Source organism: Podarcis gaigeae (genome assembly GCF_964106915.1).
Source record: "Podarcis gaigeae genome assembly, chromosome: 16".
Classification (NCBI taxonomy): Eukaryota; Metazoa; Chordata; class Lepidosauria; order Squamata; family Lacertidae; genus Podarcis; species Podarcis gaigeae.
The window spans coordinates 19,429,883-19,457,875 of record NC_139693.1 but is presented as its reverse complement, the minus strand read 5'-3'; the positions used below and the strand labels follow the sequence as shown (position 1 = coordinate 19,457,875).

At 46.1% G+C, this 27,993-nt stretch overlaps 1 protein-coding gene across 1 annotated transcript; it reads right to left on the bottom strand.

Moving 5' to 3' along the window:
- On the bottom strand, positions 1-27,961 carry VSIG10 (V-set and immunoglobulin domain containing 10). Its single transcript, XM_083717381.1, has 9 exons — positions 27,802-27,961; positions 24,465-24,749; positions 17,495-17,800; positions 12,695-12,967; positions 12,260-12,553; positions 10,888-10,998; positions 9,538-9,550; positions 6,625-6,758; positions 1-1,794 (listed from the first exon to the last, which is right to left on the bottom strand). The coding sequence occupies exons 1-9, from the start codon at positions 27,875-27,877 to the stop codon at positions 1,724-1,726; spliced, it is 1,563 nt and encodes a 520-aa protein (XP_083573507.1). The 5' UTR covers positions 27,878-27,961; the 3' UTR covers positions 1-1,723.
- Positions 27,962-27,993: the final 32 nt, after the last annotated feature.

Sequence of the window (27,993 nt, the reverse complement as noted above, 5' to 3'; positions counted from 1 at the left end):
TGCAAAATACACATTTTTATTCCATAAGCAAAAGATCACCTCCACAGTTAGGTTCTCCAGAAGAAAAATCTGTTTCTACAACTCTTTGGAATTGAGTTTAAGACCAGCTGTTGCCTCCAGGTAACAATTATTTCTTAAGCGAGCAGCTTACCAACCCCCACAGCCCAAGCCAGCCTGTGGCACACACAAACACACAAATACCTGGATGGGCTGGAAAATTGATTTTGGAAAGGGGGCACAGTCTACTCAAACAGGCCCCACCGAAATGAGTGTGAGCTGATCTGTACTCCTAGATGGCTCCCATTTGCTTCAGTTGTGCTTACTCAGGAAACCGTCCTGGAGGACTGCAGCTACCATGAACTGACAACATCATTGGGGGTTTTTAACCCATCTGCAGAATGGGCTTATGCAGCAATAGGGCACAATATTTATTTCATATTAACTACATTCAGTGTTTTATCGGGTAAGGCCTCCACTGGCATAACCCAGATTCATGACATCCCCAGATTTTGTCTGAAAGACATAAATAAGATTCCTATCTAGTGTTTTTAGACCAGGGCATCTAATGCTTTCGGATCTTAGGATTCTACAAAGGAGATCTGAGAAGCCTACAGACTTCATTCTTTCTTCATAGGGCTTGCTTTATTGTACCACTCAGCAGCTCACAGCAGCCTGGTACCCTTTCAGGTTTACATTGCACCTAAACATGAAATTCATTTACTGCTGAAAACCCAACACAGGAGGCAGCCTTATGCAGAATCATGCCTAAACAGACCAGCAGTGGTTCTCCAGGATTTAGTCTCTCTTAGCTACATGGAGATGCTGTTTGCGATTGAGCCAGGGGCCTGCTGCATGCTCTTCCACTGAGCTACAGCTCTTTCTCTAAAAGACACAGGAAAACAGTCACTTGTCCATCGAGCTCAGTATTGCCTACACTGACTGGCAGCTCTCCAGACAGGGAGTCTTATTCCAGTCCCAACTGGAGATGCCAGGGACTGAACCAGGGACCTCCTGCATGCAAGGCAGATCCTATAGTCCCTGAGCTACAAGCCCTTCCCAAAAGAGAATCCCAGAAGAGAAGGGGTTAAGAGGGGTACATTCAGCTTGCTTAAGGCCACAGAGGAAGCATCGTTGTGCCAGCTGCCTCCACTTTGCTGTAAATACGCAAGCCAATGAATCACAGAATTGTAGAGCTCAAAGGGACCTCAAGGCTCATCTCTTCCAACCCCCTGCAATGCAAGAATCCTGCCCGTAGTCATGGACAAGGATCAGAAGAACCCAATTCATTTTCATGCCGAGCTGGGCAAACTGAACTGGGTTCAAGACAACCCCCTCCCTCCAGCCCTTCAATCTGCCCTGGAGGATCTCTTGCCCAGCAAAGCTCCTTCCTAACACAGCCTGGATCTTTCCCTCTTGCTCCTAAGGAAGGAAACTGCCCTGCTCCTGCCCCCTCCCTGCACATTTCCTGTATCGCTGCCATTAAGTTTCAAGCTCAGTCTTTTTTTCTTTAAAGGACGACAGAGGGAGGAAGAAAGAGCAGGCGGGAGAATTATGAAAAATGTGGAAGGGCATGATCAAGACGGGATGAAGAAGGCCTCTGAGAATGATCTGGCTGCCGAGTGAACTTCTTCCTTCTCCCCGGTCAGGATCAGAGCAGAGTTACACTGCGGTGAAGCTTTGGTTCCTAGCACACACGGAAAGGCAACAATGAAGAGAGCTCCCTCTACATTTTGGACCTGGTTTCACTGTTGGTGTCCTCCAAGGAACTTTCACTAGGCACGTCTGCTTGGGGGCCTGAAACAAAGCACAAGGGAGTCAAAATTGCACCAGCACATCACCTTCAGCTCTTGCCCCAAGCTTCCTGTTTTAATGGCTGGGTTGTTTTCATAGGATCAGTTTACTGCATGCTGGCTTTTTAAAAAATAAGTAAATTTAATTTAGATTCCATAAAATGAACCAAAACACCATTAAAGAAATAATCACCCCATTACAACAAGTGGAAAGCAGCACAAACATTATCATTAGACTTATTGTACTACAAAAAATTACAAAAAATGCCCATTTCCCCCCAAAAAACCTATTAGGTTATGGCAGTGGTTTTCAACCAGTGTGCCATGGCACCCTGGGGTGCCTTGAATGATGGTCATGGGTGCCATGGGCAACACTGGTCTCTGTCCTTCTTTCCTTCCCTCCCTCCTCTGATGCCCTCTCACATCTCTGCCTCCCAAAGGCTTGCACAGCTGTTTGTTGCAGCAGCCCTGGCTACAAGCTCCGCAGGCGAATGGTGCTTCTGGGACTGGTTGGGGGTGCTGGTTGCCAGGATCTGAGGCGGCCTCAGAATAAGCAAGCAAATGGGTGAGGAAGCCCAGCCAGCCAGTGCACCAGCCCTTGTTGTTGGGAATGAACAGACAAGTGGGAGGCCAGGCAGGGACTGTTCTGGATTCCTTGTGATTGCTGTGTGCAGGGCCTGCCTGGGAGCTGAGTACCCGATACTGAAGGAGAGCCTTTCCACCATGCTGGCTGGCAGCACCCACTGTTGCCACTGCTGCCTTCCAAGGTAAGCTGCTAGCCTCATGTTCACCTTTGATCTGTGTCCATTGGACCATTAAGGCTGGGGGCATCCTCTTCCCAGACCCCTGTGGGGCAGTGTGAGGAGGCACCTCTCTTTGGGGCAGGGGGAGGAAGCTCAGAGACCAGGGGTGGCAGCAAGAGCTGCCCAGAGGACTCCCAAGGAGAGGGGAGAGGAGAGGAGGCTGAGGGAACGTTCCACAAGGGAGGGTGTTCGGAAAAGGCTGAGAGGCTGCCAGCTCTGCAGGCAAGGGGTGACATAACTGGACTCCTGAGCCCCACAGAGGTGTCACAGAAAGAATGCAGTTTGTCAAGGGAGCCGTGGGCTCAAAAAGGTTGCATATCTCTGGGTTATATGTATTCTTTTATAATTAACTTTTTAATTATTATTTTAAAATTATTAATTTTATTAGTATTCTCCACACAACAAAAACAACAAAAAATAACAATACACAAAACAAAAAACAAGCATACAAAAAAACCAAATCTTACAAATTAATAATATAAACACTAAAAAGAAAAAGAAACATTGACTTCCACCAATCCCACAGCACCTCCTTTACCTCTCATTGTGTCTTCCAGTTTTCCTTATCATCCCTATCTCTATCCTTAACTTAATCTATGTTACTATAGACCTTCCCCCCCCAAAAAAAACCATTTACGTACAGTAGGAGATAAACTTTTCTCCCTCCAATTTTTAGCTATCATGCTCTTTGCAACTGCAATAAGGTTGATTGCTATTTCTCGATCCTTTTCCAGAGTCACGCCATCGCTGTAAGATTTACTGCATGTTTTAATTATGATCCGTAATACTACTAGAGGCAGCGACGGCAAAAACAGCACATAGCAGCCCACTAAAGGCATGACTCAGGCTGTGAAGGTTCACAGTTACCTCAGCAGATCTACCACCCTTGTAACTGTGAACCATGGATCTGAAGAGATGGTTAATAAACAGAGGCTTTTGGTTACAGATTTCTGAGAGCTTCAAGGAACTGCACTGGAATTCTCAACCCATCATGCACTGGGGTGACCATACCTCCCTTGTAATGCTATTCTGGGGGTGGTAAACTATTCCTAAATATATAGGAAGACTTTGTCTCATACCCTCCAACATTTCTCTGGTGAAAATAGGGACGTCCCATCCCACAATGATAAATTTACTATTTATACCCCACACATTTTTCTGGGTTGCCCCAGTCACTCTGGGCAGCTTCCAACGTATATATAAATATATATATAAAATTAAACATTAAAAAAACCTTCACTATACAGGATTGCCTTCAGATGGCTCGGGGGTAGGATAACTCTGCACCCGCCAACATTTCTCCAATGAAAATAGGGACGTCCTGAGGAAAAGTGGGACAGTCTGGGACAGTGGCGTAGCGTGGGGGTGCAGGGGGGGCCGGCCGCACCGGGCGCAACATCTGGGGGTTAGGGGCACAAATCCACGGTTAGGGGGCGCAAATTACTTGCCTTGCCCAGGGTGCTGACAACCCACGCTACGCCACTGTTCTGGGATCAAATCAGAAACCGGGATGGCTTCTCTAAATCAGGGATGTCTCTGGAAAATAGGGACACTTGGAGAGTCTGTTCCCTCTAGCAAGTTTTTATGTTCTCCCCTCTGATATATCAGGTAGCAGATACAATAGGTGCTGCCCCTGTGACAAGGCTGAGGAGTTGTCTGTCTTGCATGCCCTTTTCTCCTGTAGCTTCAGTTGAGGGGCTAGGAAAGAGCCAGTAATGGTTAGTGTGTTGGGCTAGGACCTGGACTAGGGTTCAAATCCCCACTCAGCCATGAAGCTTACTGAGTGACTTTGGGGCGGGCCAGTCGCTGCCTCTCAGCCTGACCTACCTCACACAGGGGTTGTTGCTAAGAAAAAAAATGAGGAAGGGGAGACAGGTGTACCCCGCCTTCCTTGAGCTCCTTGGAGGGAAAGGGGGTATATAAATGTAATAAATAAATTGTTTGTTTAATTATTTATTACCTGTCCTTTGCCCTAAGGTACCAGTGCAGGTTACAACCTTAAAACGCAGTATTAAAAACAGTTTAAAACAGGGTGGGTTTGATTTAAATCAAATTGACTTAAATCACTATTTAAATCACTAGTCAGTAAGACTTGATTTAAATCATTTTTTTACAGAAAGACTAGTTCTTGCTGGTATAATCTTAATATTTACAACCAGATGAAGGTTTCATTTTTGGAATAATAAATTTTCATAGTAGTTTTTACAGTTATATCAAAAATTACTGATTTGTATTAGAAATACAAAGACAGGTAATTATGAAATAATTGTTTGTATTTGGACAACTTTTCTGCAGTACTTTATTGGAAGGAGAAAAATAACAATTTAAACAATTTATTTAACTAAAACAATAACAATATAGCATATATATCCATGTTTGTTAACTGATGTAGTTAAACTTTTTTATTAAAAAAACAACTTAGACTAAGTTTTAGCACACATGAAAAACTTAAAACAAATCCTTATTTCCTGATGAATAGCCTTTAGACTATAATGTAACTTAAATAGAAAACTATCTTTAAAAAGATTTTTCTTCCAAAAGCATTTTATTTTAAAAATCTGATTTAAATTTTAAAAAAAAATCCGATTTAAATCAAAATAATCTGATTTCAATTTTTAAAATCTGTTTTAAAAAAAAAAATCATTGATTTTTATCTACCCTGTTTTAAAACCATTTATATATCCCATTATACAGTCCCTCCCTGGCTGCACCTCTAGGACCCTAATGATCATTTTGCTACAGGGTTCCAACAAGCTTGACACAGAGCAAGAGGCAAAGTTTTTGATTATAGCTGTGCTTATTAGACCTCTTATGATTGCTGTGTCTGTGTGTGTGTGTTGAATTGGTTTCTCAGCAGAGGCAGGTGTCAATTGGGCCTTTTAATTAGGAACATATGATTGGGCTGGCTGGTGGCCAGATCCCCCTCCCAGTTACTATAAATATCCTGTTAGTTTAACCTGCCTGGCTGAACACCACCTCTGGGACTTCTTTTGCATTTTACCTGTTTGGTATTTTAATCCCGAAGAAGGTAAATAAAAGCCTGGTAACAATTTGTGTGCCATCTCTTTTAACCGGTTGATGAATTTGGACAACATATATACTGTGTGTGTGTGTGTGTGTGTACATACGTACATTTGTACGTACACACATATACACATACACACATTCACATGCATGTGCTGCTTTGTATAGGAAGACAGGCTCTGGCAGATTGAGCATGAGAGACCAATAGTGGGTCCAATGGTCCAGAAGGTGGTTTCTGCATGTGCAATAGAGGGAAGCGAGGGGCAGATGGGGCTCGTCAACTTGGGAAGCGAGCCCATCTAGGAGAAGGAAGACACTGATTCTAAACCTCCGCTGCCTTGTGGGAAAACTTTGGGAGAAGAAAAGGCTAAAGAGTAAACCCTGCACAAATCTGGAGCAGAGTCCCGAAGACGGTTGGATGGCGTCTTGTACGCCTCCTTCTGGCAACTCCTGCAACCCAGCTGGTGCCAAACACATTGCTCTGCTTTCCTTTGGATTACATCAGCGAGACCAAGACTTTGGTGCTGCTAACACAGCGGCTTGACTTCACCCCCCGAGGGCCACCCCTTTGACTCTCAAACAGATGCCCAGAGACAGACAGCATCTGAAGGCAGCCCTGTTTAGGGAAGTTTTTAATATTTAATGCTGTATTGTTTTTAACACTTGATTGGAAGCCGCCCAGAGTGGCTGGCGAAACTCAGCCAGATGGGCGGGGTATAAATAATATTATTATTATTTAATATTAATATAATATAATATAATATAATATAATATAATATAATATAATATAATATAATATAATATAATATAATATAATATAATATAATATAATATATTATTATTATTATTATTATTATTTGCTTCTTGTCTAGAATTCTAATTCTGTGGTTTTTAGCTGCATTACTGTGCATTTTTATTAATGTTATCTACCGGGCATAATTGTCAATCACTATAAAATTCTGTAATGGTCTGCTAATAAAGAAATTAAGCAAAGGTTCACAGCTTACTTTGGTGAGGCATGGCAGACCCTCCATTAGCCAGGGCAGCCCCCTGATCTGAAGTGGGCTCCCCGGCTGCTTCCGACAGCGGATCCTCTTCCTCCGAATCCATCAGCACAAGGATATCACTTGCATCTCGATTCCTACGGCAGTCAGAAGGATGGAAAGTTAAGAGAACAGTCAGCGGGACCTTTCCCTGCCGCCTCCTCCTCTTCAACAGGCAAGGAATTTTACACCATCTGCCCTCTCAACTGCATCTGCGAACAGCTCCCAGGGTTTATCCCTTGCAGCAGAAGGAAATGGACTGGGGTCTGTGGCAGACCTTGGGGTTTCAGATTTCAATGGTGCCCTGTGCGATGCCAAAATTCGGCACCCCCTGCCTCTCACCCTCCATTCTGCGTCGAGAGCCAGTGTGGTGTAGTGCAGTGTTTTTCAACCACTGTTCCGCGGCACAATAGTGTGCCGTGAGATGTTGCCTGGTGTGCCGTGGGAAAAATTGAAAAAAATCGAAAGATTTTTTTTAAAAATGTCAAATTTTCACCCACTAGGCGGGCGCCGGACTGTGTCCACCCTATTTTCCATCCGTCCTGGGTGGGGATCAGATCGGATGGGATCGGATGAGAGCGGACAGGCGGTCCACTCTCATCCGATTCCCCATAGAGAGCAGCGGGGCTCTGATATCTCCCTTTCCGCACACAGTGTGGAGACAGAGCTGTCATCCGCCGGCTCAGCGGGGATCAGCGGATCGATCCCCGCTGAGCAGAGAATGGTCCGCAACGTTATTGTTTGCCATTAAAGAAAAAAATATTAAACATTTTCTAATGGTGGTGTGCCTCGTGATTTTTTTCATGAAACAAGTGTGCCTTTGCCCAAAAAAGGTTGAAAAACACTGGTGTAGTGGTTAAGAGCGGTAGTCTCGTAATCTGGGGAACTGGGTTCGCTTCCCCGCTCCTCCACATGCAGCTGCTGGGTGACCTTGGGCCAGTCACACTTCTTTGAAGTCTCTCAGCCCCACTCACCTCACAGAGTGTTTGTTGTGGGGGAGGAAGGGAAAGGAGAATGTTAGCCGCTTTGAGACTCCTTAAAGGGAGTGAAAGGCGGGATATCAAATCCAAACTCCTCTTCTTCTGCATTATATTTGTGGTGGCCCCTATGCCACCCTGAGGCTCTGCACCCAGTGCGACCAAACCAGTTGCACTCCCCTAAATCCGCTTCTGCTGGGGTTGTTGTGCAGCTATATTGCAACCTGGGGATGGGGTTCTTGGTAGAGGTTTTTTCCCATCAGTACAGATGCCTCTGTTGAATAATGCATTTCACCAGGTAGACTGGACCACTAAAAAAAGTCCATGTGTTAGCAGAAGCCATTGCAAGGACTCTGGCTAGCACAATGGAGATTTCTCCCCTTCCCCAAGTCTCCTCTGAATCTGTTCTGAGAGAGGGTTGGGAAAACCCCCACACGATTCAATGGGTAGACCTGGCCACCAAAAAACACCCCAGGCATGTCAGCTGCCCATTTGTCCATCCAGCTCCACATTTGTGACTCCAACTAGCAGTAGCTCAAGCAGTGAAAGGTCCTTGCCACAGCCTGCTACCTAACTCTTTTAACTCAGCACCGGTGAACCTCAGAGCTTGGGGCTGAATGCAGGCCCCCAGGCATCTCAATGTGGCCCTTGAGATTTTCCCCAGCCACACCCCTCCCTGCCCTGGCTCACAACTTCAAGGGCTTCTGTTCTGCCTGGCTGGAACATGGGCTTAATCACCCATAATGCCTCTTGCTTGCTGGATGGAGGATAGAGAGGTGGGTTTGGACGCAGATACAGTGGTACAGTGGTACCTCAGGTTAAGTACTTAATTCGTTCCGGAGGTCCGTACTTAACCTGAAACTGTTCTTAACCTGAAGCACCACTTTAGCTAATGGGGCCTCCCGCTGCTGCCGCACCACCAGAGCACGATTTCTGTTCTCATCCTGAATCAAAGTTCTTAACCTGAGGTACTATTTCTGGGTTAGCGGAGTCTGTAACCTGAAGCGTATGTAACCTGAAGCGTATGTAACCCGAGGTACCACTGTACCTCAGAAGTCGAACAGAATCCGTTCCGGAAGGCCATTCAACTTCCAAAACATTCGGAAACCAAAGCGCGGCTTCTGATTGGCTGCAGGAAACTCCTGCAGCCAATCGGAAGCCCCGTCGGACATTCGGGTTCCAAAGAACGTTTGCAAACTGGAACACTCACTTCAGGTTTGCAGCGTTCAGGAGCCAAAACGTCCAAGTACCAAGGCGTTCCAGATCCAAGATACAACTGTACTAGCTTACTATACTGTGGCAAAATGTATGTTTCCTGTTCCGTCTACTTTTGTCCCTCCCAAAAGGGGTTTGTGGCCCCTGGAAAGTTGCCCAACGAGGTTCCCCATCCCTGGTGCAGACAGTGCAGGGCCGGATGTGCCAACTGTCTGGACAGCTTCACATACCGTATTTTCCGCTCTATAAGACGCACCAGACCACAAGACACACCTAGTTTTTGGAGGAGGAATACAAGAAAAAAAATATTCTGAATCTCAGAAGCCAGAACAACAAGAGGGATCGCTGTGCAGTGAAAGCAGCAATCCCTCTTGCTGTTCTGGCTTCTGGGATAGCTGCACAGCCTGCAATCGCTCCATAAGACGCACACATATTTCCCCTTACTTTTTAGGAGGAGAAAAGTGAGTCTTATAGAGCAAAAAATACGGTACTCTGCCCAGTTTGCCTCTGACCATGCCCACCGCTGGTATGCAGCCCCTAGGTGGTTGCCAAGAAGGCAATGTGGCCCTCTGGCTGTGGAAAAATAGTTCCCCATCACTGTTCTAATTAAGAGAAGCCAGGGATTGAACTTGCATACAAAACAAGCGATGCTGGTTAGGACTTGCCCACTTAAGGAGACACTCACCTGAGCATGTTGGCTGGAAAAGAGAGAGAGAAAAGAAAGAAGAGGAGACAGTTTGAGATCCATGGGTAAACATGCACTTGCTCAGAATGTACAATATGCATCTGATGTGATGTCGAAGGGCATAGAGCTTGTGTTTCGCTACATTAAACTTGTGGTGTTTCTACAATTCTGGCTCAATCCAAGAAAACCCAAATCACAGGAGATACGGTGGCTTTTGTTAAATCTTTTTCTTGTATATGCACGTGTGCTGAAAGCCGCCGACTGGGTATCATGTAAAATAAAATTCAGTGGTGCCTTGCAAGACAAAATTAATTCGTTCCGCAAGTTTTTTCTTCTTGCGAGTTTTTCGTCTTGCGAAGCACGGTTTCCCATAGGAATGCATTGAAAATCAATTAATGCGTTCCTATGGAGACCGCTTGCCAGGCTGGCGGTGCGGAGAAGGGCTTTTCTCCCCACCGCAAGCCTTCAGGACAGGTACGGGAACAGAGGGGAAGGCGCGCAGCGCTTCTCCTCTGTTCCCGGGGCTTGAGGTGGGAGGAGGGTTTTTCCTCCCCACGCCAACATTCAGAACAGCATTCTGAAAGTTGGCGGTAGGAAGGAAAACCCTCCTCCCACCGCAAGTCTTCAGGACAGCCATCCGAAGGCTGGCGCGGAGAGAAGGTCTCTCTGCCCCACCACCAGCCTTCGGAGCAGCCTTCCGAAGGCTGGCGGTGGGGCGGAGAGACCTCCTCCCGCTGCCAGCCTTCGGAGCAGCCTTCCGAAGGCTGGCGGCGGGAGGAGGTCTCTCCGCCCCACCGCCAGCCTTCGGAGGAGGTCCGAGGACAGTGGGGAAGACGCGCTGCGCTTCCCCGCTGTCCCGGAGATTTCCCTATGGGCTTTCGTCTTGCGAAGCAAGCCCATAGGGAAAGTCGTTTTGTGAAGCGCCTCCAAAATGGAAAACCCTTTCGTCTAGTGGGTTTTCCGTCTTGCGAGGCGTTCGTCTTGCGGGGCACCACTGTAGAGAGCCCAGATTTTGGTACTGGAATGAAGAGATTCAATGCACAGATTTCAATCCTGCCTTAAGTGGAGTTTCATAAACTGGGGTGCCATCACTGAAAAGGCCACATCTTTGACTGCTCTCCACTTCACCACTAAAAGGTGCCTGCACACTGTTCAAATACCCCTGTAGCAAGTTTTAGCCCAGGAGGGGGGGCACCTATGACCCTCCAGATGTTGTTGAGCTACAATTTCCATCAGCCCCTGCCAGCATGGCCAATGGTCAGGGATGATGGGAGTTGCAATTTTCATAGTTTGGTTTTTTTTTAAAAAAATTGTCACCTGGAAGGGTTATTAGAGCTATCTGTTTCTTACCTTTTGGGCACCAACGGGGTCCAGCGTATAAGAGGACTCCAGAGAGGACTAGAACACCCAGCAGCAAAAGGACCACAATTGCACCCACTATGCCTGCGATGTTCACTGGCTCTGTGGCAGGAGGAATGGTTTGGGGGGGTGGGAAGAAAAGCAGTGAAATAGCAGTTCTGGCCTATTTAACATCTTCATTTAAAATAAATAACTCACTGTCAATTAAATGTCTCAGGGACGCTTGCACAGCAACCCAACGGCAAATACCACAAGAGTGTAAGAATTTTTTTAAAAAATTAGAAAACTCTGGAGAAATAAACAGGTAGTAATTATTATTGATAACATTATTAATACCAATATAATCAATCAATCCTTGTCAATAATAATAATAATAATTGAAAGGAGCATCACAAAGCAGCTTCCAAAATGCTGCTCCTTTCAACCTCTGATTTCAACCTCATGGGCCAATGAGGCAGAGTTTATTTACCCAAATGGGGCAGAGTTTATTCTCTCCTGGGGCAACCAAGCCAGATGGACAGGGTATAAGTAATAAAATTATTATTATTTATTATTATTGTCTCCCTTTATCTTATCCCTTTCCAAAATTCAGTAGTACAACGTTGCCTTTCCCTCATATTACTTCTCAGGTTCTAGACTCTTTTAAGAAACAAAAACTGCCAAGAAGACTTCTTAAGAAGTGACCTGCTGGATTAGGCCCAAGGCCCACCTAGTGCACCACCCTGTTCTCACAATGGCCAACCCACAAACAGGACCTGAGAGAAATAACATTCTTCCCCACGTGTGACTCCCAGCAGCTGGTATCCAGGGGCAAACTGCCTGCTTCCGACCGTGGAGGCAGAACATGGCCATTGGCAGCCTTCTCCATTGTGAATGTGCCTAATAATCTTTTGAAAACCATCCAAGTTGGAGGCCATCATTCTACACTGTGGGAGCAAATACCCTGTTTAACTATGTGCTGTGTTTCTTTCGTCTGCCCTCAATGTTGAGCTTCCCTGGACAGCCCACAGTTCTAGTATTATGGGTGGTTGTGGAGGCCCTGCCTTGTTTTCAGTTCAGGGTTTCTCCAGCTGCTTTTGGACTACAGCTCCCATCATTCCTGGCCACTGGTCTTGCTAACTAGGGATGATGGAAGTTGTAATCCAAAAACACCTGGAGATCCAGGTTTGGGAAACACTGTTTTAGTTTATTGTTCTTAAGACACTCTGTGCTCCTTCTGGGCCAAAGCAGAGGGTACAAATGCTCTAAAAGAAAGAATGAATAAATAAAGCATTTCCCACCCACCCTGTTACTGGCACAACCTTCACCCTGCCTCGTTCCTTAGCATACCAGTGGCCTGCCATTTTAAAGGTTATCTGCTTACCAATCACGGTGAGGTAAACATACGCCTCCTTCAGCCCCAGGGGGTTCTCAACCTTGCAAATGTACAAACCGCTGTCCGCGCCGTGAGAACAGTTCTGGATGACCAGAGTGGAGACGTTGCCCTTTTGGCTGACCAGAAACCTCCCGCCGGAACGGATCTCCGTCTGGGTCCGGGAGACGTTGCGCAGCCAGGAAATATTGGCAGGGGGGTTTCCGGCGCTGGCCTGACACGTCATCCTGGTGGCTCCCCCTACGAAGCAGCTCCTCATGGGGTCGGACACAAGCGAAGGGGCCTCTAAACCAGAGGAAACACAAGGAAGGAGGGGAAAGAGTGATGAAACAGGTGTGTCAGAAAGCAAGGAAGGCAAACACAGGAGGCAGTGATGGTCAACTTGGGATGGCTTTAAAATAGGGTTTTATCAGTCTGTTGACTCACCCAGCTTCACGGTGCAGGCCTGGCTGGTCTGCTGCAATAGGTGGATCCCGTGGCACACAAACTCCTTCCCAGAGAGCAGAGGCGAGCCATTCAAAGTGGCCACATTGGTGTCCATAATGCCCGCCACGTTACTGTCCCGGCTCAGGTTCCCCAGATTGGTCCATTGAAGTGTGGGGTGCGGATAACCCCCGGTCCAGCTGCAAAGGAGCTGCACCCCTCCAGAGCCTTCTGCAGAGGTTTGAGCCCAGCATCGAGGCACTGATGGCGGAGGGTCTGAGGAAGGCATAGAAATTCACCAGACTAACAGGTGGAGGTGTTCTGCAATCTTTAAAACCTTACAGGTCACAGCTCAGCGGTAGAGCATTTGCTTTGCAGGACAGCTTTAATCCCCGGTGGCATCTCCCAGTAGGGCTGGGGGGGAAGACTCCCTGCCTGAAACCCTGGAGAGCTGCTGCCAGTCAGTGTAGGCAATACAGTGGTACCTTGGGTTACATAAGCTTCACGTTTTGGCTCCTGAATGCTGCAAACCCTGAAGTGAGTGTTCCAGTTTGCAAACGTTCTTTGGAACCCGAATGTCCGACGGGGCTTCCGATTGGCTGCAGAAGCCGCGCTTTGGTTTCCGAATGTTTTGGAAGTTGAATGGACTTCCGAAACGGATTCTGTTCGACTTCTGAGGTACAGTGGTACCTTGGGTTACATACGCTTCAGGTTACAGACTCTGCTAACCCAGAAATAGTGTTTCAGGTTAAGAACTTTGCTTCAGGATGAGAACAGAAATCGGGCTCCGGCAGCGCGGCAGCAGCAGGAGTCCCCATTAGCTAAAGTGGTGCTTCAGGTTAAGAACAGTTTCAAGTTAAGTACGGACCTCCGGAACGAATTCAGTACTTAACCCGAGGTACCACTGTGCTGAGCTGGATGGGCCATTGGAAGGCAGTTAAGCAGAACATCTGAATCTATGTCAGATCCATAGCACACTGTTTGGATGGTTTAATATGCTTTTTTACAATTGGTATCCCCCCCCTTCCATTTTTTCTGCTCTGCTGTTTCTGCAACCTGCCTCAGAATTTTGACATGAAATCAGAACTGAAGATATTCAGCTCTCTCCTTAACACTGCCTGTTAAAATGTGGGGTACGATTTCTTGTTTTGTTTTTGTAGTAACCTCCAAAACAAAATAGCACATGCATGCACCCAGCTGAAACCCCAAGATATGCAGTGAAAATCCAGCATGAAAACACGGTCAGCTGTCCGAAGCATAGGATGTGATTTAACCTCAAGCCACCCAAAAGGTCTGGATGTCTGCAAAAGTTCAGGATTGTTTTTCTTAATTCTTGCAACCCATTAAAAAAATGTTATTAACCCAGAATGACTTTCAGAGGCTTTGGACAGGTCATGTGAGAAATAAGGCAGACGGCAGAATGGAAGAGCTGAACTGAGCTGCCTCCTCCCTGGGCTTAGCCCCAGAACCTGTTTTTCAACACGAAAGCTCCACAGGCAAAACAAATAAGATTCCTGTGTGCATTATTGTAATAAGGGATGGGCAGGGCGGGCTCTCTAGGTGAAGCTGGGTAAAGGGCAGAGCCAAGGAGACCAAACATTCACCTTCTCTTCCGCAAATTATATCTATACAGTCATACCTTGGTTCTCAAACAGAGTCCGTCCGACTCCCGGAACTGTTCAAAAACCAAGATGCAGATTAATTTGAATTAATTTTATAATGAAATGATTTTAGAATGTTGTGTTATTTTATTGTTGTTAGCTGCCCTGAGCCCGGCTTCGGCTGGGGAGGGCAGGATACCTCGGGTTACAAACGCTTCAGGTTACAGACTCCGCTAACCCAGATATAGTACCTCGGGTTAAGAACTTTGCTTCAGGATGAGAACAGAAATCGTGCGGCAGTGAGTTAAGTTTTTAACCCGAGGTACAACTGTATTCTCCTTGTATTCGTGCTGAAATCATGCAAGCTTGAGGGACAGAAAAAGTGCAAACCACAAGGGGTGTGTGTAAAGGAAAATTTTAAGGCCATGACCTTTAAAACAGGGGTATAAACAGGAAAAATGCCTAGCTAGATGAAGTGTGGAAACATCAGCCTTTGCGGTTAAGACTCTTATCACTGGGTGTCTGGCAGGTCTAATCTATACGACTATCAAAACTGTGTGTAAACAGAGATCTGGGTTCTGTCTCCGGTCGCTTCCCTGATCGCTTGCAGTAACCTTTCATGCAAGAAATAAAATTTTGCTTTTAGAGAATCCTCGGGCGTCACTCAACGTTGTTGGTGACTAAGGCAGCCGGTTGCAACAGACTTTAGGTGGGGTTTTTCCCCCCATCAAGACCTCCAGCAAGAGCAATCTGTCCCTTTCCTGGCACTGGGTGGGGAGCCACGGTGAAAGAGAAAATGGAGTATTGGGGAGAGAGAGAATGAGAGAGGAGGGGTGTCAAGGAGAGAGAGAGAGAGAGAGAGAGAGAGAGAGAGAGAGAGAGAGAGAGAGAAAAGGGGGTGTTGGGGGGAGAGAGAGAGAGAGGGAGGGAGAGAAAAGGGGGTGTTGGGGAGAGAGATGGAAAGAGAGAGAAGCAGAAGCCCACCCTCTTTTCACTCTGCTTTCACCCACCCTATGCTTTCGTTTCATAACAGACTTCCCTCAGGGGCCTCATAATACTGTTTCAAGGCCTAAGCAGTTTAGGATCAGGATATACGAGAAAACGCCATCTTTGACCCTGAACTTGACAGCCCACGGAGATCATCACTGGGGGGTCCACGGCAGCACCCCTGCCTTCAGAGGTTAGGTGGGTGGTGTTGTGGTTAAACTGAAGGCCTGGGGGGTGCATAGGAAGCTGCCCTCAGCTTACTTGGCGAGCTCAGTGGTCCAGTATCTGCTTTCCTTCCTGGCGCAGAGGAAGCTGCCTTATGCTGAGACCGCTGCTTCATCTAAGCTCAGTACCATCGACACTGGCTGCAGCTTTCCAGGCAGCCCCCCCCCTTTAATTTATTTAATCAATTTTTTGATACAAACATCAACCGCAAAAAACACATATAGTGGTACCTTGGGTTAAGAACTTAATTTGTTCTGGAGGTCCGTTCTTAACCTGAAACTGATCTTAACCTGAAGCACCACTTTAGCTAATGGGGCCTCCTGCTGCCGCTGCACCGCCAGAGCACAATTTCTGTTCTCATCCTGAAGCAAAGTTCTTAACCCAAGGTACTATTTCTGGGTTAGCAGTGTCTGTAACCTGAATCATCTGTAACCTGAAGCGTCTTTAACCTGAGGTACCACTGTACAAAGGGATGCGAGTGGCACAGTGGGTTGAACCACAGAGTCTAGGACTTGCTGATCGGAAGGTCGGCAGTTCAAATCCCCGCGACGGGGTGAGCTCCCGTTGCTCGGTCCCTGCTCCTGCCAACCTAGCAGTTTGAAAGCACGTCAAATTGCAAGTAGATAAACAGGTACTGCTCCGGTGGGAAGGTAAATGGTGTTTCCATGCGCTGCTCTGGTTCACCAGAAGCGGCTTAATCATGCTGGCCACATGACCTGGAAGCTGTACGCCGGCTCCCTCGGCCAATAAAGAGAGATGAGCGCCGCAACCCCAGAGTCGGTCACGACTGGACCTAATGGTCAGGGGTCCCTTTACCTTTACCACTGTACAACAAAAACCATAACAACAGTAATAACACAATTTAATTCAGATTTGGATACACTGATATGCTTATGACTACACCTTTCAAAACAATATTTTCCCACCTCTCTCTCCTCCCTCTACTTCCTACTACTATCCGCCTTATCGCTTAAATATTCTTTCCAGATTTCTTCATATTTATCCATTCTTATTTTGCGTCAACATGCAATTTGTTCTTATGTAGCTAATCAGGCAGGGCCTCTCTCCCAGTCCTACCTGGAGAGGAACGCAAGACCTTCTGCATGCAAAGCAGATGTCCTGCCATTGAATCACTTCTCCTGTCCTAGGAGACTTCCCTATTGTCCGTATGGACTGGCAGCAACCCTCCAGGGTTCCAAGAAAGGGCAATTCCCTGCTAGGGCTGGGTGATATATTGATATAGCCTCCAAAACTGGTTTGAAGTCCATACCATAATATTGGTTTCACAGTTTTTGACCTGGCAATGTATCGCAAATGGGGGTTTTTTGAGCAGGAACTCAGGGGAAACCGAGTTCCCTAACCTTTTAAAAATCAAATAATTATTTTTTGTCTGGGGGGGTGGGGTGGAAGCTGGAATGGATATACACCCAATGCCTGAGCCAAAAATCCACCCTATATCTGTAATTAATAAAGTTGTAGCCATTTCAAACCCAGATCATTTTCTGCTTCAATTTATTCATCACATATTACGTTTAGCCACTGCCGGCAGGGCAGGGAGCACGGTGACTGGGCCTGCAACAAACAAGCTTATTTTGTTGTGATTTTCCCCACCTTTTTTCCAGAAAAAAAAGCATTGATCACAAATCATGGTGTGGGTGGGTATGCGCTGTGCAAAAAATCACAGTGGGGAAAACCATCAAGCCAGCCCATGCCTCCACATAGCTCCATCTTTATTTCAGACATTGTGATATATCAGAATATCACAACGTTTAGCTGGTGATATATCACGATGCTGAAAACCAGATATTGCCTGGCCGTACTGTTTGCCTCTACATAGTTCCATCCTTATTTCAGACATTGTGATATATTGATGTATCACAATGTTTAGCTGGGCCATCATGTTCTATGGGATGCAGGCCACTGTACTGAGTGCTTTTAAGGCCAAACTCTGCAATGACCCTATGCAAACGTTTCCTATTAGTATACGTACAGTAGATCAGGAGTTCACGGGTGACGGTCTGCTGCCGGTGGCTGAGCAGGTTAGTTGCCGAGCACGAGTAATTTCCTTGCAAGCTGGGCGACAAATTGTAGAGGGTAAAGTAGCTCAGGGAGCTGTTGACTTCCGTGAAGGGCTCCTGCCCGGAGCCAGACTGGGAGAAATCCCATTTGGTCGCAGAGGTTGGGCGGGAGTCGCTGGTGCAGGAGAAGTTGAGGGTCCCGTGTCTCTGGGCGTAGAGGGTGCCATTTGGTAGCGCTGTGGCAGGACCAATGTTGACATCCACCTTGGTGGGGCCACCTGGAAAGCAGGTGAAAGAGACAGGTACTTAAAAAAAAGAAAAAGGATATACAGTGGTACATCAGAAGTCAAATGGAGTCTGTTTGACTTCCAAAATGTTCAGAAACCAAGGCACAGCTTCCAATTGGCAGCAGGAAGCTCGTGCAGCCAATCAGAAGCCGTGCTGGACATTCAGGTTCCAAAGAACGTTCACAAACCAGAACACTGACTTCCAGATTTGCAGTGTTCAGGAGCCAAAACATTTGACTTACCAGACGTTTGGGATCCAAGGTATGACTATACTTTTAAAAACTGTTTAACTATCTCATATTGCTTCCAACAAATTGTTGGAGAGGTTGTGGGAACAAAGGGGGCAGCTTCCTATGTCTTGTGGGAATGCAAGGTACTTTATTCTGGAATGAATTTTATCAAGGGATTCCTACAGCTGCCAATAAGTATCCTATCAGGGGATTATCTCTCAAGTCCATATTACCCTCTGCAAATAAATTTTGTAAAACTCAGCCAGATCTTCCAGGACTTTTCTGAGAAACCTTGGATGTTTGACCTTGGCTGTAAAGGGCACTGTCCGTGGTCCTGAACCCAGACCTTGCTCTCCCTCCACTGGGCTGTGAAGGCAAACAACTAAATTAATCATAGAATCATAGAATTGGAAGGGACCCTGAGTGTCATCTTGTCCAACCCCCCTGCAATGCGGGAATATTTTGCCCAATGCAGGACTCAAACCCACAACTCAGGCAGTGGAGTTAGAGCATAGCCACTGTGGCTAGCAGCCATTGATAGCCTTGGATTGGATTGGATTGATCTTTATTATGGCCATTGGCCCGTTACACGACAGTTTCCCATACCAACATATTATACTTAAACCTCCAAATTTAAAATCGCCAAAACTTACAAAGACAAACAGTAACCGAAGCAAAACAAAAACAAAGACCACCATCATACATTACAATAAATTTGTAACCTATACATCGCCCTCTGCTCATAAATTAATCAAGGATATCAATGGTGGTATCGCCTAAAACATAGATCATGGTTTAAAGGGGTTATCCGAATCACACAGGAGACCGTTTCTCTTCTTTAGGGGTAGGACGCTGATCAGGAATCTGGCAACCATGAGTGATTTTAGGGGGTCATCATCAATTAGTAGATATCTCAGTTTGGCTTCAGTCGTATCATCGGCAATTCCCTTAAGATATTGTGCAAGAAACTTGCTCCTGGCCGGTAAGTGGAAAGCACAGTCAAAAATTATGTGATGCAATGATTCCGGTGCCCCACAATTACAATCACATAAGAGCGATATCTGTCCATTGGAGAATCTATTTCTCAGCACGTTCGATGGGAAGGTGTTGAATCTTGCCTTTACAAAGGCATATCTATGAGCTGAGGAAGTTAAGGAATTCAAATAGTTTGGGAGCCTTAAGAGGGGTAATAAACCAAGATTTAGAGGTGAGCAGGTACCATTGCCCAAGACCATTTTCTGCTGCAAGTCCATCTCCTCTAGCTTACAGGTTACTGTTCTTTTAGCTGGGACTATGTCCTGCTCTAGTAATTTGGATGGGGAGATTCCCATTGCCGTTATTTTTAGCTGAAAATTTTTTACCCATGGGCTCTGGAAATCATCTCTCCACATACATTGTATCAAGTACAAGTTTGGGAGATTGTGCCATAGAGATAACCAGTGACAAAGTATGTGCTTCCACAGAGCATTTTCCAGGGACACAATATTAAGCTCCATGCGTAATGCTGTACACAGTTGGGCAGTTTCAATATCCCTCTTAAAAACTGATTTTGAATGACCTCCAGGTGAGATAGGTTGGCAAAAGTCCCCCAAATTGAGATGGCATAAGCAATTGTCGGGATCACCTTGGCCTTGAAGACTTTCAACGCCGATGGGATATGAAGGGCCCCATCGGTGAAGAAGAATCGCAAGATTGCCAAGGAGATAGCTTTGGCTCTATTTGTAACATAGGCTACATGGGCCTTCCATCTGAGGTTATGTTGTAACCAAACTCCCAAATATTGGAATCTATAGACTTGTTTGATGACTCTCCCATCAATTCTCCAATTATGGAGTTTCCGGCTCTTTGAGAAAATCAGGATCTTAGATTTTCCATAATTAATTGTAAGGGAATTTGCGTTACAGTATGATCCAAAAAGTTTAGGGCCCTCCTGAGACCTACTCTGGAAAAAGAAAGAATGACTGCGTCATCCGCATATAGTAACAAGGGGCAGCGATAAAGTGCTAGGCGGGGTGCATGAATCCTTTCTTGGGCCTCTATTAGGGGAGTCCTCATGTCACTTACAAACAAATTAACAGGAGTGGAGCCAATATACAACCCTGTCGGACACCTGTTAATGGGAATTGAATTCGTGAGATCACCCTCCGGGGTGAATCTCACTCTGGCCGCTGAGTTCTCATGGAGTTTGATTATTAGCCAGAGAAGCCTTCTGTCGATGCCCCAGCGGGTGAGTTTTTCCCAGAGGATGCTCCTGGGGATACTATCGAATGCTGCCTTTAGGTCAATGAATGCCACACAGAGCTGGCCACCCTTTGGGGTGGAATATTTCCAGGCAAGATGCTGTAAAATTAGAATATGATTAATTGTTGACCATTGATAGCCTTCCCATCCACAATTTAAAAAAAAATCCTTTAAAGCTTAGTATTGACTGCATCGCCTGAGAGCAGCTGTCCAGGGTTTCAGTCAGAAGTCTTTCCCCAGGGCCCTGCCTGCAGATGCCAGTGACCAAGCAGGTACTCTTGCACTCTGCTTTCCCTAGAAATAAAGCAGGATTCTAGTCCTCATGGCTCCAATTAAGGATTAAACAGGAGCATAGGGGGCTGCCTTACAGAGAGTCAACCCACTGGTCCGTCAGCCTCAGAACTGGCTGTGCTGGCATCCCAAGCAGCTGTTCCACCACTGATCTCCCCCAGTGAGTTTTGCTGCTGAGAGGCGGGGAGGAGGGGTTTGCCCCACATGCAGGCTAGAGACAAAGGAATATAGGAAGCAGCTGTCTCCCAAATCCTGCTCCTTTTAGCTGGAAATATGTGGGGTGGAGCTAGCCGACCAAACCGGAAGAGTCCGCGACCAGAAGGAGGAGGAGTATCAGGAAGAGTGGAATAAATTTAATGATTATATAGTTAAATTTGTTAAGTTAAATTAACTGAAAATAGCTTGCAGATACTTAATTGGCTTAGGATTTTATTTCTGTTAAGTGATGAATTACGATGTTTAATTCCATAAGGTGAAGATTTAAGGATGTTAATGTTTAAGTTAAATTTCATAAGAATTGGGATTTGGAAAACCGTTAAAAGGGCATGCAATGAAATTCAACCAAGGGGAAGCGAGGAAGTCACTTAACAAAATTAATAAGTGTAATTTTCAATAAGGCTATGGTTTATGTTTGCTTGTCTTGTGTGTTTGTTTGTTTGTTTATAATATTGTGAAAACTAATAAAAAAAATTGAAGGGGAAAAAAGGAAATATGTGGGGTGGGGAGAGGGTCAATACACACAAACACCCCACATGCAAAAGAGCCGCTCTGCCCTAAAAGGGGATGCCAGCTTCCATCTGCAAAGATTCCTGAAGGTTCAGCAATTTCCAGTTTTGCTGCAGTGGTTCATCAGGGCTTTGGAAACAAGGCAAGCAGCCCTCTCCCTGTCCCTCCCTGCATGGCAGATATGTGGACTTCGGTCCAGCCTGCACTGACACGCTTCCCCTTGCTGGCCCCCAGCCTCAAGGTCGCAGCCTTTTGGAGCTGTAACGTCCTGCAACGAAAAAGGTGCCACCCTCTGTTCAGCTCGCTCATGCTTCGCGATGACCAACAAAGCACACCTCAAAAGCAAAAAGGCTGCTGTGCAGGGAACGAAGCCAGAAAGTAAGGAGGCGGTGAACCAGTTAGTAAGAAAATACCAGAGCTCCCACGAGGGGGGTGGCAGCTAGGGGGACTTTGCTGAGGAAGGATGAGGAGGAGAGGTCATTGTGAAGTTGCAATGGGTATCTGTTCTGCAAGGGCTGCATACCAGACCTTCCTGGAGCAATCTAGTCATCTCCTGGGCAAAAGAGGCTGCTGGCCATTGGAATCATAATAGTAATAGTAGTAATAATAATTATTAAAATTGTTGTTGTTGTTTGCATCCTGCACATCTGACTGGGTTGCCCCAGCCATTCTGGGTGGTTACCAACATGTATGCAGTCAAACCTCGTGTTGTGTTTGCTTCAGGTTGAGCGTTTTCAGGTTGCGTTCCGCGGCGACCCGGAATACTGGAAAGGGTTACTTCCGGGTTTCGCCGCTCACGCATGCGCAGATGCTCAAAATGACATCACGCGCATGCGCAGAAGTGGCGAATTGTGGCACACGCAGACGTTCTGCTCCAGAACAGATCCCGTTTGCAACCAGAGGTACCACTGTACAAACATAATCTGATAAAAACAAATCATCTGACCTATCTTCCTATATTACCACAAAGACCATTTGGTCAAGCAAGCAAGCTGCTTGAAGAATGCAAGAAGAGCCTGTGAGACCAGGCCAATGGTCCATCTAGCAAGCTCTTCTCATGGTGCCCCCCCCCCGGATGCCCGTAGGAAAACCTCAAGCAGGACCCAAGCACAAGAGCCCTCTCCCCTCCTGAGAGGTGAGAAACCGTGTTGTCTAGAAGGTAATGGCTTTCCCCACCTGCCTTGTCCTACCCTTCAACCCCAGGAGCCTTCAAAAAGGAGCTGTTTCCAGAGGAAGATCCCTGAGGGAAGAGAGACTCGTGTTTGCCATCAGGGGGTGGTTGGTTTCATTTGGGCTGCCCCACCTCCAGCCCGAGGAGCATTCAGAAGGGAGTTGCTGCCACAGGCATCCTGTGTATTTTAATAAATGGAGTGAAAGTTTATGAGTCATGGGCGTGTGGCGAGTGTGTGTATGAACTTAACAGTGCTTAGTTCACTCTTTAGTTGCTAATTTATTAATTTTGTTAATATCATTTTATAGATTATAAATGCTGTATTGATTTGTTAATCATATACAGTGGTACCTCAAGTTACAAAGGCCTCAGGTTACAAACGCTTCAGGTTACAATCTCCGCTAACCTGGAAGAGTTACCTTGAGTTGAGAACTTTGCCCCAGGATGAGAACGGAAATTGTGTGCCCTATTAGCGAAAGCACGCCTTTAGTTAAGAACAGTTTCAGGTTAAGAATGAACCTCCGGAACAAATTAAGTTCGTAACTAGAGGTACCACTGTGATGTCCTGTTATGTTCCATCTTGTTATTGTTATTTATTGTTTGTTAGCCACTTTCATTCATTTGAATGAAAAGAGACATAGAAATGTAATCAATCTATCAGCGCTGCCTGAAGAAATGTAGCCTCAGTAAGTCAACACAGCGGCCTCCTGATTTTGTTGTGCTACAACACCCCGATCTAACACAACCAAGTTGGGAATTATGGGACTTGTAATCCAAAAACAAATGGAGAACACCATGCAATCTACCCCTGAGCTGGCTGAAGAGCAAGAAATGCCAACAAATTGGAAAACAGATTTAAAATTCACGACATGTTGTACGCTGAAAGAAAATTATATGAAAATGATGTACAGGTGGTATTTGACTCATACGGGTGGCGCTGTGGGTTAAACCACAGAGCCTGGGGGTTGCCAATTGGAAGGTCAGCAGTTCGAATCCTCACGACGGGGTGAGCTCCCATTGTTCGGTCCCAGCTCCTGCCCACCTAGCAGTTCAAAAGCACATCAAAGTGCAAGTAGATAAATAGGTACCACTCCAGCAGGAAGGTAAATGGCGTTTCCGTGCGCTGCTCTGGTTCACCAGAAGCTGCTTAGTCATGCTGGCCACATGACCTGGAAGCTGTCTGTGGAGAAACGCCGGCTCCCTTGGCCTATAGAGGAAGATGAGCGCGCAACCCCAGAGTTGTCTGTGACTGGACCTAACGGTCAGGGGTACCTTTACCTTTAAGTTAGCAAAAACGTATAGAACAAGCACAAATATCTGCTTGAAATGTAAAGAAAAGAAAGTACCTTTTACCATATGTGGTGGTCGTGTGAGGTAATAAAAACTTTCTGGGAGATATATAATGAAATGAAAAAAAATGTTTAAAATAGCATTTGTTAAAAAACCTGAAGCTTTTTTATTAGGAATTATAGCTACTGAGATACCAAAGGATCAGAAAAGTATGTTTATGTATGTGACAACAGCCGCATGTATGTTATTAGCCCAGAGACTGAAAGAAGAAACAGTCCCGACCAGGGAAGAATGGCAAACCAAGTTGATGGACTATGCCAAAACGGCAAAATTAACTGGAAAGCTCAGGAACCAAGAAGACAAGAACTTTAAAAAAGAATGGGAAAATTTATAATTTATTTAGGAGACCATTGTAAGCAAATGAAAACATTAGCAGGGTTTTAATCTCACTTGTAAGTTAACAAAAACTATGGATAACTCAGATGGATTAAAAAACGTGGATAACGGATTGATATGCAGTTGTAAATGTTGATATTAGGACTCATGGAAGGGATGGGGGAGGTCTTGAGATTCAGAGCAATCTCTTTAAATGGATTTGCAATTGATTTTGTTGTACATTTACTTTTTACTTTTTTTTACTCAAATAAAAATTATTATAAAATAATAAAGAGAAAAAGCCAAGCAAAGAAGGAAGACAGCAACTTACTGGCAACAAGCAACTGAATCCTGTGTCTGTGGTCTGTCTCGTTCAGGACCTCTCTGCAGGTATAGTTGCCTTCGTCCTGCAGCCGCAAGCCTGAGATGTGGAAGGAGCTGTTCCTCACCAGGGAGAAGCGAGCGTCGGAAGGGAGGCTGCCGTCCGACGAGAAGAGGATGGGGATCTTTCCCGGGTCCCCATGAAACCATTCCACCTTGACCGCTCGCGGAGACACATTCCGGCACACGAGGGTGACGTTTCCTTCCACCTCCCCAACCACCACCTCCTCCGTCCCTGTGAGTGGCCAAAGGGGAAAGAAAAATCACTGCATACCTTCATGCAAAGCAGTGGCGTATTTGTTTCCTACATTTGTATGCCACGGTTTCCTCTGAGGAGCTCAAGCAGCAGGAAAAGGTAGAAACCAGCTCTACCATCTTGCAAGACAGGGATAGCTGTAACACCAGAAGGGAGGGGAGACTGTGGCCCTCCCCAGAGATTTGGAGGGCTCCAGCTCACATCATCCCTGACCATTGGCCATGCTGGCTGAGGCTGAGGAGGGATGGAGTCCAGCGGTGTCTTTATACTTGTCAGTATACCTGAAGGAGCGTCTCCACCTCCATCGTTCAGCCCAGACACTGAGGTCCAGCTCCAGTGGTTCCCTCACTGCAAGAAGTGAAGTTACAGGGAACCAGGCAGAGGGCCTTCTCGGTGGTGGCGCCCGCCCTGTGGAACACCCTCCTGTCAGGTGTCAAGGAAATAAACAACTATCTGGCTTTGAGAAGACATCTGAAGGCAGCCCTGTTTAGGAAAGTTTTTAATGTTTTATGTTTTATTGTATTTTTAATATTTTGTTGGAAGTCACCCAGAGTGGCAGGGTATAAATAAATTACCATTATTATTATTATTATTATTATTATTATTATTATTATTATTGAATTATAACTTGAAGAACTTGTGCTTGAGCTGGCTTCATCCTCCTCCCTCCCCTTCCTTTTTTCCTTGTGCGCCATGTTTCTATTTTATTTTCTTGAAGATCCTGAGTTTGAGAACAAGGACCATCTTGGAACTGTTTTTTGTAAGTCACACAGGGAGTTGTTTCCTCACTCTAACGGGTGGGGAGTAAATGCTCTAAATAAACAAACAAGCAAAGGTGTTGAGGGCAAACAACAAAGGAGACACAGATTGTAGACTTCTTGGCCAGTGTGAGGAACAGGATACAGGCCAAAATGGTTCCTGGGTCTTCTCCATCCAAACACTTCTTATGGGTGGAGAAGGTTTCCACTGAAACGTGACTTTGCATTCGCCCATTCCTTTCCTCAGCACAATCATCTCAGGGCACTCGTTTATCGTGCTGTTCGATTTCTGTCTGGCACCATCTTTCAACACAGCAGACCCATTACTGTTCCTTGGACTGCTGCCCTACGACTGCCAAACCATCATTTCACATTTATAAAGCGTCCACCCTGCTGCCTACGTGGATTCAAAGGACCAGGCGGACGATGACTCATCTCCAAAGTAATGCTAAGCAGGTCCAAAACGCAGCAGCCAGATTGCTGGCTGGGGTTCCTTCGAGATCTCGCATAACCCCTGTTTTACAGCAGGTTGCCCGTTCATTCCCAGGCCCAATTCAAGGTGCACATGTTAGTGCCTAAAGCCCTACACGACTCAGGCCCCAAATACCTGAAAGACCACCCCCTTCCCTACAAACCCGCTCGGTGCTAAGATCAGCAGAGGGGGCCGCTTGGTAGTTCAACCGCCCTCAAAATCTTGGAGTGAATTGGTGCCTAAATGAGGGCCTTCTCGTGGCGTCCCCCGAGTTGTGGAACTTCTTCCCCACAGAGATGCATCTGGAACCCTCATCATGCAGCTGTCAGAGGATGTTGGAGATGCAACCTTTTACCCCTGGCCTTTGACACTAGAGAAGTACATTTGGGGAACCCACCTTATTTCTGCGATTGTAAAGGTGCTTTTAAACTGTTGTTCATATTGTGTTTTAATGCGCAATAGAGCTTCACTCCCTATCCTACCCCATGCACCCCCTAAATCTGATCTGGATTTCTCTCCAACCACTGCTGTTTATTAATACTGTATTTAAAAAAACAACAGCAGCAGCCCCAAAGTTAAAAACAACAGACCAAAAACAATTCCAATTAACAGGAGCCAGTTATTGCCAGTGTTTTGACGGTCAATAAATGCGGGGTGCCGTGAGCAGAAATTTGCCCTTACTGCAGAGATCTGGGTCAGTTTGTTGGTTATAACTTTGGATTTTAATTTTAATTTTTACCTACCGCATTTTCCTTTTTACTGTAAACTACCTTGATCATTATTTGGCAGAAATGGAGAATATAGATATTAAACTCTCTCCCTCTCTCTCTCTCTCTCACACACACACACACACAGAGAGGCTACTGGAGATATGATCAAGTTTGTTCAGTTATTTATCTTCATTTTTGGCAGGCAGTGAGGTTAGGAAAAAACAGCACAATCCCAAATCTACTCAGGCAGAAGTCCTGCTAAATCCAATGGCAAGTACTTTTAAGTACAGGACTGTATATGTTCTTACATACTTGGTTGTTGCAATGAACTCAAGAAGGTGGAATCTAGGAGCGGGGGAGCATGACTGAGCTAGATGATGATGATGATAATGATTATACAAAAGCAATTACTTTGTTTATGGATAGTTCCTACAGTCCAGCGTTGAGCATTAGGTGAATTTGTACCACTGTTTGTTTTATTTACAAATCATTGCTTTTAACTGACTGCAAGCCACCAGGGCAATCTAGATGACAAATCATCAGTATACACAACAATATCAAATTATGTATCGTATGATTGCATATCACACTTGAAACACTTCAGAAGGAAGCGGGGTTTATTATATAGTTATAAGTAACTATAAAGTGGTTTCAGATCGTTGGCAGGGCCAGAACAGAGCTAGTGCCCTATTTCTTTTTTCCTTTTTTTCCTCTTAGCTTCTGTTACAACTGCAAATTGGGGGGGAAGATGAGGGAAGTTTTTTTTATTTTTAAAAAATAAAGGGCCACTGCCCTTAAATCTGCTACCAGCTGAAGTGGGCGGGGGGGGGGGCGATGTCAATTGTTTTAATGCTGTATTTAACATTTTTGCAACCAGCACCCTTGATATTAGGCTACTAATAGTGGGGAACCTACTTATCCCCCTGACCCCACTAGTAACTTCGGAAGTAGGGAAGGTGTCTCGGGCTGTTTGTTTCAGGCACCTCTCACATTCCCTGGGCGCGCCCAACAAACGCGCAAAACAAGCCCCGCGGCGGGACACGGATGGCCCCGTCCCCACGTGCGCCCAAGCCCGGACCTCGCATACCGACCTGCAGCGATGCCTCGACCCAAGCAGAGGATCAACGAGAAGGAGGAGAGGAGTCTGGCGGCCAATCCACACGCCATGGCAGCCTCGGCTGCAGCAGCCGAAGCGACCCGGCGGTGCCCCGGAGACTGCGATGGGGAGGGACGGAGAAGGGAGGCGGGGGAGACCTTCGGCGGCTTCCCCGCCCCGTCGTGGG